The 12214-nt window shown below is 28.6% G+C and overlaps 1 protein-coding gene across 1 annotated transcript; it reads left to right on the forward strand.

Annotated features, from left to right (window-relative positions):
* The first annotated feature begins 958 nt into the window (after positions 1-958).
* On the forward strand, positions 959-8546 carry Mekk1 (mitogen-activated protein kinase kinase kinase 4). Its single transcript, XM_017910076.1, has 18 exons — positions 959-1071; positions 2050-2184; positions 3311-3590; positions 3699-3887; positions 3974-4164; positions 4249-4662; positions 4733-4978; positions 5076-5300; positions 5374-5790; positions 5866-5967; positions 6032-6191; positions 6255-6708; positions 6790-7155; positions 7233-7420; positions 7494-7662; positions 7746-7868; positions 8064-8215; positions 8367-8546. The coding sequence occupies exons 1-18, from the start codon at positions 992-994 to the stop codon at positions 8544-8546; spliced, it is 4071 nt and encodes a 1356-aa protein (XP_017765565.1). The 5' UTR covers positions 959-991.
* Positions 8547-12214: the final 3668 nt, after the last annotated feature.

Consider the following 12214-nt stretch of genomic DNA (forward strand, 5'->3'; position numbering starts at 1 on the left):
TTATTAAAGAAATTTAATTCAACGGTGCGCATCACGTTCAAGATATCACGGTGCTATAATTTTTCTTTGTGACATTTCCAAGCGTGTAAGAAAATCACAGGAAAATATGCATTTCTACCTTCTAAACAAATTTTATAATTCTTAATGCTCAATGGTATTTCTTAAATTTTCAACATTTGTTTTTAAATGATCGATTTTTATATTGAGCAAAAATCTTTGTAACAGTATTATGAAATAATTGAAACAACACACGTAAACACACAAGACGCATAGATATTGTATTTTATTGAAAACAATATTTGTTGGTGCGAGGATATATGAAAATCACTTGTACTTTGCTGAAAAAGTAAGACATTGTTTAAATAAAAAAAATCATATCATATGTGTTAGGTGCCTTATTTTGATCCTGATTAAATTCTTCTTGATTTAATCAATTTTAATCACTTTCAGATCTACTAAATGATTCGTGGATAATTAATGTTTGTATTATACAATCGATTTTTATATAATTCGGATTTGAGTAAAAGTACTTTTTTATATTAAATAAAAATCGCGTATTTTCTTGAAATTCTAGTTCACATTAGTTCAATCATATTATTTTTTTTATTAATACAGAAACAAAATATACTTTGAGTTAGGTATAAAATGTTGACACATTTGGTCTCAATATAATTATTAAATGACAAAATTTGTTAAATTATAAGAAATTACATTTAAAGCTGTATAAATATATATCCTTTTGTGATTATAGTAATAATTTCAATAATTTAAAATTGTCTTAATTAATACTAATATTTTTACTATTTTGTCATGTAATCAAGCATATAATGTCTTAAACGTTTAAAAATACCCGCGCTACGATGTGATTGGTTTAATTCTCAAACACCTGTTTAAGTTGTAAATGGCAACAGCGCGTGTATCGCACCTGCGCTATCGTTAGTGAACGACGACAGCGTTGTCGTAAATTTGATGCGTTTGTTACGTCTGAAGAATGTTACGTTACGATAGACGGAGCCATGTTAAAGAAAACTCATTCTCAGGTTCATCTGACGATGATACTAGCTATGTTAGGTAAGTTTTTCAAATGCTCGTATTACCACGTGGTTGTTACATCTTGTACAGTAGTACGAAATAGCACCGGCGAGAATTGTAATTAGTACCGTATCTACGTTTTGTTTACATGTCACCTAACATTTATTCAATTTTTAGTACTTAAAAGCAAATCGTCAGTACATTGCTGTAGTAAATAAAGAGATAGAGAACAGTAGATATGTTTATCATCCATGCGAAGTGAGCGTCGATTTCGAAGTGACGACATTTATCAATATTTCATTGTCACTACATTTCATACATTGGCATTTATTCATGGCAAAATGTCAACATTATGTGATTAAAAACGATCGCAGATGTTGCATAGAAAAGCAATCGTTAATTTTGTTTGTCAAGGTATTTGTTGATTGAGTTGTAAATAGTGTCACTTATAATTGTTATTTTAGTACTATGACACTTATATAGAATATTACTACATCCAATGTATAATTGATCACTTTGTTTCATATATTCATATATTTAATCAGATAATTATTTAATACGAATAATCGAATTTTTTAAAGTTGTTATAAATTTATGTTCGTCTGTATATTTAATATTCGTATCGTCTTTTGTATTAAATTACAATGTATTCGATTGAACCAACTAATACGTAAAATAAATGTTTACTAAATTTGTTGTCGATCTTAGTTAGTATATAATTAAATTAGATTTAATAATATTATGATATCGTATATAAACTCAATTACTTTATATATTGCGTATAGCTCGGAGAATAGAGTCAATTATAAAGTTGAAGGTATTTAACTTGTTAAACATTTTAATAAAACTAATGAATACTTTTCATATGTTTTATAACATTATACAAATTTAAATTGTATAATGTCACAAATATTTAAAAACACTTATTTTTAGATACTATTGTAATTGTTCAGAAATACAGTTTTAGTTCCCAGCGTTTCGGAATTCGATCTGTTTCAACAGTTTATATTTTTGCAGTAGAAGAGGTACAAGGAGTCCGTCGAACGAATTCGATGAGTCGATTCAAGAGATGTGCGATATTTATGGACAGACACCTCCGAGAACTCGGTTGAATCGTAAGAAAAAATACATGAGACAAAAACTCAGTGGAGGGTAAGTTAATTAGTGTATATTTTTCATTTATTTCTTCGATATATTGTTATATTAGATTTTAATATTTATTTTCAGAACTAAGACAAAAATTTTAGATATAACAAAGAATAATAAGATTTTTCAAATATTTCTTTTCAAATACAATTTTCTATGAGACATTTTAACATCATGTGATTATTATTTTTAATTTAATAACGATTATATAAAAGTTATAAAAGATTAAAAGTTACTAAAATATTATTCAAAAATTGGTAAATTTCCAATAATTTATTGGAGATACTATTTATAAATGTTATGATTATGTATTTAACATAATTTGTCAATTATACATAAGATTATAATATAATATAATAGAAAGATTATAATGAACAAATTATTTGATTGTAAAAAAATATGGTAATAAAAAATAAATGACTATTCAATGATTATTCAATAATATAAAATTATATGACAATAGCATAGTACATTTTTATATGGAATTATGTATTTTATTAATGCAGATGATTAGATCGAAAAGATATAGATAGAAAATAAAAATTTATTTAAAGTAGAATAAATTTTTAAATAAACTTAAATAAACTTAGTTATTTAATTTGTTATATACTTCTTCCAATTTTAATCATATTGAAGCAAAAAAAACAGTTTAATTTAAAGGTACATACTAATTTGGTACTCCTAAAGTAAATTTCCAATATATTTTATCATAACAATGAATCTAATGGAGAACATTAAAAATAGCTATTTCTGATAAGCCACTTTGTACATATTTGTATAAATGTATAGAATTCGATCTTTATATACGTAAATCCTATTTTGTAAACGATATAAAATACATAGATGTTAATATGTTGTTACAAAAGTCCGTGATATATAATTAGCATATATAAGTCTATTTCAAAGCAATCTGCTGTGAATCATTTTTGCCTGTAAAATAAAGAAAAAATGAATTTTTCGAAGGATTTAAAAATTTTGTATATTTCGCTTAATTGTTTATTTTAAATTGTAAACATTAATATAAATTGTTTTATACTGTAAATATAAGATATTATATTTAAGGTAGTTTTATAATTTTATGTATTATATTTATATATCATATTTTATCACACTATATTTCATTGCTTTTAAGGGAAACAAAGTCGTTAGAAAAAGAAGCAACATCAAAGATAACGATTCGCAGACGCAATACTTTAGACAACATAATTTTTAACGAAATGTGTGACAAAGCGGACAAGGATTGCGAAAAAGAGGTAAATCAAAATATAGCGAAAGAAGGAAATCGAAAATGCAAAAGAAGTTTGAAGGTGTTGCGTGGAAGTGAAAGGGATTTAAAACTTGATATGGAGGCAGCTTATAATTATGCCGAAAAATTTAATCATTATCCGGTATCTACTCCCAATCACATGAAGGTATAAAATAAATAATGAAATTATTTCGTAATTTAATTTAAAATTTCTTTTTAATCTAAGATTTTTTTGATTATTATTATAAGAAAGATTAATTGGAAGCATTTACAGATTGAAACTCGAAATAGATTTCGTAGTTTGCGGTCAAAGCCCGTTGATATAGAAGAGACAAAAGTTGAAGTTAAAGTTGACCAACAGATTCCATTTTGCGATGAAGAATCGATCACACAATCACCAAGAACACTGAGTCTTAAAGAACGAGAAATATTTCATGATACGTTTTCCTTTTTAATTAGATTGGTATGCAGATTTTATTGCGAATATTTCAGTAAAAAATATATTTATATTAAAGATTTTTATATTTTAAATCTTTTTACATTTTATAGGGAAGTACAGAACGCAACTGCTGTAATAAAATAAGTCGTGAAGAAACGCGGTGGCAAAATAGATTGAAAGATTTAATATGGCTAGAATTACAAGCTCATCATGCCGATCGTAGTCCAATGGCTCAAGATGAGTACTTATGTAAACAACGCGAGGCTGTCGAAGGTTTACTTAAAGAAATAATGGACTACAGGTAAATTATGTAAGAGTTTAATGTATTTTTATGCTTATAAAAATAGAAAAAGAATTCAAATAAAATAATATTATTAATTTTCAGATATGATCCTATTGCGACTGTAAAAAATAATATGTCTTGGATTAACATAAATACTACATGTATTGATCCCATAGTAAATGTTGGATCTAGTCCAAATATAGAATTAGGTATTTGTCCAGGATGTCTCTCAATGTATTGTAGAGCATGTGCACGAGCACAAGGTGAAGCATTACAACAAGTAGAAGGATTATTGGCTAGACTGGAAGTAGCAGAAGCACTTTTTCCTTCATCACAAGTTTTTGCTGCATATTATCCTTTATATAAAAGTACAGAATTTACTGATCGGGTGAAAGCAATGTGTCTTTGGTATAATATGACCAAACATCATCGACTCAAATTACAAATATTGGGAAAATTACTTATGATGTTGCATACTAAGAAAAAACACGATGATACTGGAGATTCTGGAATTAGGTACCAATAACTATTACAACAAAACCCGATATTCTTAAAAAGTAAAGAATATTTTCATTTTTCTTTTTAGTTCACGATCTTCGGATACGATCGATTCTTCAGACTGCAAGCAAATTTCAATACGGTTTGAAATATCAAATCAACAAGATGAAAACTCCAGTCCTTCAGATAGTAATAATAGTAATAATTCTTCTGTTGGAATATCCCTTGCACAGTCCTGGCCCTCTACTCCTGAAACCTCATTTACATGTATGGAATATGATAAAGCTGATCGACTTGACTTTTATTTAGTTGAATTTGACCGGCAAGCTTATAGGTATTATATTACAACATCAATGAAGAATGATTTATGTATATATATTTATTTACATAGTATTATTTACATCTTATTCTCATTCTTTTTTAATTTGTAGGAAGTATATTGAAGACGTGTTAAAGACTAGAGGTTTAAGAAAAAGTTTAAATTTTCTTGATAGATTACATACTTCTGTTTTAAGGAAAGCAAGACTGACATTAGAGAAAGGTGATATATGTGAATCTAGTGATATTTTAAATGAAGAATACGAAGGTGATGAAGAATTGCGTCGATATGGCGCATGGAGTCCTGAAGCTAGAGAATTAAATCTTCCATCATATAGGTAAAAGAACAGATTTGTATACATTGTATTTTAATTTTATACTTTTTTATTAAAGAATAACAAAATTTTTTAGAGCTGCTTTTGTGTTTTTGTCTCGAGTTCCATTAGATGTTGTTCATGAATTTTTAAGAATGAGATTAGAACAAAAACCAGAACAACCTAGTCCATTATCGGTTCGACAACTTATGCGTGAACTTAGAGAAGGTCTTAAAATTGCCTGTATTCATCGTGATAGATTTGCTGCTCACTCTTGTGCAGCTGTTGCCAGTGATAATAATTCCTGTGAAAATTTATTTCAAGAAAATGTAAAAGACTTTGATGAAAGCTTAAAAGCTGTGTTTGAAGTATATCTTGATTATCTACAACAATGGGTAGATATGGTACAACATGACAGTTTTCATAAAAACTTAATCATGGATGAGTGGATATTTGTAAAATCAATAGCTGGAAATATATTAAACGGATATGAAATTGCAGGAGTTAAATTTTGGTAAGACTTACTTTTGTAATATATATCTATAATATACTTTTGTAATATATATTTTTTCATATCTTCATTTCATAGTGAAATTGCAAAAACCATGATTGAGCAAGTTAGAGAATATCTTAATGAGCGACCACGGGAAATTAAGGAATCAACTGAAGATCGGAATGATGATTCAAATAGGTAAAAATAAATTGATTTGTTTGTTTACGAAGGTAATTATTTTAATTAACGATATATGGCTCAGATTTCAGCGAATGTTTGTGGGCCGTGAATGGCAAGGAATGTTTGTAGAAGCTCGGGAGAAGATAGTTAAGGGCGTTACCATTGCTAAGTGTTTAAAGTGTGATATTAAGAAATGGTCTACTTTTAATATGGAATTAGAAAAATCATTAACAGCTTTAAAGGTAAGATTTATAAAAATGTAAGTTAAAACTGTGCCTTTAAAAAAGTATTTTGTATATATTTAGGACACAGTTATGGATCTCAGACTCGATATCAAAGCTATTATAGAAAATTTTCAACGTGATCTGAAAAAAGCGGAAGAATCACATCATAAATATGATCGATTTGCTGTACGTTCAAGAATAAGAGAAATACTTCACCAGGCTTATCGAATGGGTTTTGATTATCATAAAGAAACGTGCAAATTATTTGCATCGGAAGAAAAAGCTGTTTTGGCTCGAAGTTTAGTTTCTTTTGCCTTTTTGTGGATGAAATTTGTTAGAACACGATGTGAACGTGGAAGAGGTTTAAGACCTCGGTGGGCAAACCAAGGTTTAGAGTTTTTAATTACAGTATGTGAGCCAGAATATACTAAACATTTAACTGATGAAGAATTTAAGGAATTAAAAACCTGTATGGATCGTTGTATTTCACATGTTATTGGAAGTGCAAATACTGTCACAAAGGTCGAAACAGAAAGTAAAGTTCTATTTTTCTTATTCTATAATTGCATTTTACTTATAATGTAATCAGATGGTGGTTTAATTTACTTCATTTCAGATTTAAAAAGATTATCTCATTCAAGAGCATCTTCACCTTGTCACACTAGAAGTAGAACTGCAAGTTTAAGCCTTTCTCAGAAACCTAGAGATATTCTTAAATCTCCAGATATTCCATCCAGTTCTAAGAAAGCCGTTTCGATGAATGTAGTTGATAGAAATGTAGGTACTCTTGTAAATACATCTGACCGTGTTATATCCAGGCAGGAAAGAATTAATCAAGCTATAAGCAGAGTAGAATGCAATATTGATGATAGATTAAGGAGCCATGAACTAATTGGACAAGTTACAGATAGGAAAGCTGTTGATAGGGTTCGTATTAAAGCAAGAAGAGTTACTTTTACTTGGCAGAGGGGTATTAAAATAGGTAAGCTTTTAAATTTTTATTAAAATACTTTCATTTATATTTTAATACATACTGTAAATTAAAATTACTAAATACAGGGCAAGGGAGATTTGGTAAAGTATATACCATAGTTAATAACCAAACAGGTGAATTATTAGCTATGAAAGAAGTTCAGTTACAACCTGGGGATAATAGAGCAATTAGACGTGTTGTTGAGGAATTACAAATATTTGAAGGAATTCAGCAGAAACATTTAGTACAATATTATGGATTAGAGATTCATCGTGTAAGTTAATGTCTGTATAATGAAGCATTCTTGTTTTTAAAAACATGTCTTGAAAATATTAATTTTATTGCAGGAAGAAATGTTAATTTTTATGGAATTTTGCGCTGAGGGAACTTTAGAAAGCTTAGTAGCAGGAAGCGGAAATGGTTTGCCAGAATCATTGGTTAGAAAATATACACATCAACTCCTTTCAGCTGTAACAGTACTCCATTCTCATGGAATAGTACATCGCGACATTAAATGTGCGTCTTAGAGTATGACATAATAATATATCATGTATTATTTGTTGACATAAGACATGTTAATATTTATGTTTTATATGTAGCTGCAAATATTTTTTTAACGGATGAGGGTAATTGTTTAAAACTTGGTGATTTTGGAAGTGCCGTGCAAATTAAAGCACATACTACTATGCCAGGTGAATTACAAGGTTTTGTTGGTACTCAAGGTTAGATACAATTTTTGTTCAAAATTAAAATAAAGGCCACGAGTTTTGATTTACACATATATAATATGAAAATAACGGCATCAAACAAGATATAATGAAATTTTTACCTTCCAATAATTCTAAACAACTCGTGACCTCGAATAGTGGAAGTGCTGTATCTTGAAAAATAATTTAACGTTTTATATTTATATACAGCTTATATGGCACCAGAAGTATTTATGAAATCGGAAAGTAGCGGTCATGGTAGAGCTGCTGATATTTGGTCAGTTGGTTGCTGTGTTATAGAGATGGCAAGTGGACGCAGACCTTGGTCAGATTATGATTCCAATTATCAAATTATGTTCAAGGTATAGGAATTATATTTTATTCGTATGGTTTTCTTTTCATACATACATATATACGCACGCACGCACGCGTATATACATACGAATATATATATATATTTTTTTTGTTTGTTAATGTTGTATAATGTTATGTTTTATGTACTATTATTTTCAGGTGGGAATGGGAGAAACTCCAGCATTGCCAAAAAATCTTTCCATCGAAGGAATTGATTTAATTAAAAAATGTTTACAACATGATCCAAAAAAACGGCTAACGGCAAATGGCTTACTTGCACTTCCATTTACACAGGGATACGAAGATGTTAATGCGGATTTGTCAGTACCGCGTCAGTGAGCATAATAGAACTTCTTTCAATATGAAAGCATAAGTCTTATAACATCATTATTACCTGCATCAGGTTCAATATATTAATAATTTACATATTTCAAGATACAAATTTCCTTGATTATTTTTCAATTGTTTTTCTGTGCTCTTATTATTTATATACATTTTTAATTCCTAAAACAGAATATATCAAATATGTCGAAAAGTGTAAAAATGAGATGTCCAAATTTTAAGCAGAAATCTAATGATGCAATATTAAGATAGAGATATTTAATGAAAGAAATATATTTTTAATACATAGTATATATTTTTAATACTATAATAACAAAATGTTGTACAATTACTGATGTATGTAAATTTTTGACATTCCTACCTTTGAGAAAGGTAATTTGCATAAAAATACATATATATGTTAGTATTTTAAATTATTTTTTAATGTAAAAGACAGACTGTTTCTTTCTTTTTAATTTCACATTATATTGTGATTAAAGTGATCATTGTATTGTTAAAAGAAGGAAATAAAAATGAAAAATAGTGACACGATCGTGTTTATTCTTGCACAAGAAAACGTACACATGATACAACATACTTGCCGCAAATTAATTAATTACAGAGGTATGCTGTGTATACTTTCCATATAAACAGAAAGTGAAACGTGCTTACGAGTTTATTATTAGATATATTGCATACGAAGACGACTATTTTATGAACAATCATTTTGTTGCGATTTTATAATTGTTATGTGCCATTGTAATTTTTGTTTATTATTTTATTATATTATATAAAGCGTATGTATAATTTCACATCAACGACAGCAGTCTTCGTAAGGAATATTTTTATTTTGAAATAATGTCTAACTGAACTTTTACATATATATTATTTTAATTCAGTTGACTATATTTCGTAAGTAATTCTATAAGTTTAAAAGGATATGTTCTATTCGATAGGGTCATCGCTATGATGGCTTTCACCTGATATGCGCGATATTCTTGGCCGCGAAGATACGATCGCAATAGCTTTGCGATAGACAAATATTTTGAATAATATCCAATTCTATCTTAAATTTAATAGGTTTTATAGCTTAGGATTGCGAATACAGAACACTTTCATATATCGTACACATATACGCAAACAGATATAGATTTTTTACATTTAAATGCGTGCCTTGTTATGTGCGTAGATGTACGTGTAATTGTATGTACTATTTATATTTATTTAATAACAGTATAAGGAACCATCACAATTCCTCGTGTATTTAAACATTCTAACACAAAGTCAAAGCAAAATTGCTTAGACTTCAAATATGAAACTCGCGATTTAGTCTAATACGCAACAAATTCATCACTTAACGACATATACATAGATAAAACTCTGTTTTCGATAAAACATCTATGCTTAAGCGCAAGAAAACTTTGCCAAATCTTAATGACAATTTTAAAACACGCGTATTTGCACAGTGGAAGTATGTATTTTTAACAAAGCTAATAAACAGCTTCGTAAAATTTGAATAATGTTAACAGATGTGTCGTAATATGTAACATGTGTTACGCTATGCATATGCATAAGTGTGTATATATAACTTTCCTATTTAACTCTAAATTATGGTAAATTATAAAACTTGATACAATGGGGCGACAATAGCGGTGTCAGTGGGAGTAGCGCCGACTAATAATATTTCTATCCTTCGAAAAGAAAATCGAATTCTTCACTATCGACAGAGCTTGGTATACAAGAAAAGTAGCATTAGTTACAGTAGTAGTTAATTAGACGTAGAACATTAATGTGATAGAGAGATAGAGCTATCATCAACGTTTGCCTGTCTATCAGAGAAGAGCAAATCGCCGATCTACCTAAGAATTGGACAAGAGTTTACTGTGCGGGCGCCAACACACGAACGATTGGCCACGTTTAGAATGTGTTGCGACAGACAAGGTCCGTGCGCTAGAAATCTTTTCTCTACTTTACCGAGTTATTTAGTTTTTCAACTTCTATTCGTGTACTCTGTCTCTTCGTTGTTTCTACCGTAAACATTGTAAAACAATATCAGCTTTTATTTCGAAGAATTAAGGTTAGTATCGCGAATGATGATATATTTCGTATTCGATAACAGTTTTATAATTTTAACCTGATATGAATATAAATAAATTTTTCATTCGATAACAGTTTAGTAAATCTACTTAAACGTGTTTAAACTTTTCTATTTCACATTTAGTATGATTTTTTGTTATGAAAAAAAAAAATTCTCATACTTCATGGTTTATCAAATTCATTTGCTACAATAACTGAATTTTGTGTAAACTATATGAATAAAAAGAGTACAAAGATCTTTTTCTTTTAAGATAATTAGTTCCTAACCATTTAATTGGCACACACTATCGTTACATTTGTTTCATGTTAAAAAGCGTCATATTGCCATAGTAATCCCATTGGTAGTATTTCAATACTTAAAAATTGTTTAATGCTATAAAATTGGTTGAAATTGCAATTGACTATTGCAAGTATAAAAAAATTGTGTGTCTACAATTTGATATTTTTCGATGTAACAATCGAAACGTTACTATGCTCTTTAAACATATTCTTACTCATTCGTGGCACTATCATAAATATTTAATTGGGAATATTTTTAAATAATATGATATAATTAAATTTTAAATAAAATAATTAAGAAATATCAATCTGCACAAATAAAATCAATTTCCTATACATAAAAATTGAATTTGAAAATTTACTTATTTCTATGTACACGTACTATGTACATTGATCAGACTTTGTTAAATGAAGCTTTTTCGGAGACAGAATACCACATCTTGAATGCCTTCTTCGTTATATGCATACAAAGATAAAATATATGCTTCATAGTGAAATAACTAACAATAAAACTATATTCGTAGAGCCAAGAATAAAAAGAATTTCTATTACTTTTAAACATATCGAATTAGTCACAAATTATTTGAACTTCATAACATTCTTGTCGAATCTTTCAAATTACGCGCATTAATATTTTCATAGTTCCTAAATATCCCTAAATATCACTACCTAATCGTTCTATTATATTTAAGGTTATATTTCACTATAGAACACTTAAAGTCACGAGGTTAAACCCGTCAAAGCACCGATAGTTTAACAATATAGATTACAACGAATAATTAGACGTCATTATTAATCATTAATGTACAACTAAAATTAAGCAATACGGAAATAATGAAACTGTTCGCTTTCGGAGGAAAGGAACTTCCAGCGCTCGGACATAAACGTTCGAGGATTTTTCGTAACAGGACTAGAATTTTACAATGACCGATCGATCTATATTGCCTACTACACGTAGCGACTACCGTTTAAACATTTTTACTTCAGTTTGTTCGGATTTGGTCGCCAATTATTACATAAACATTTGTACGCGTGTTCTTAACAATGAATATGAAATTCTAGTGTCCGTGATCTGTGAAGAGTTTGTGAAGATTATTAATGATTAAATGACTATCACATAGTTTTTTTTAAATACATCAATAATTACGTAGCAACAAGTACTGTATCGATAAACATGATATTTTTATGTGCATTGCTCCTGAAAGAAGGCTTTACCGGCTAATATATAACTTATTAAAATAAATTGTGCCATTTGATAAACAATTTAAATATTTTGCAATGTAATATTGGTAGATTTTAATTATTAATGT

The sequence above is a fragment of the Eufriesea mexicana genome, unplaced genomic scaffold, assembly GCF_001483705.2.
Source record: "Eufriesea mexicana isolate 0111107269 unplaced genomic scaffold, ASM148370v2 scaffold70466, whole genome shotgun sequence".
NCBI lineage: Eukaryota > Metazoa > Arthropoda > Insecta > Hymenoptera > Apidae > Eufriesea > Eufriesea mexicana.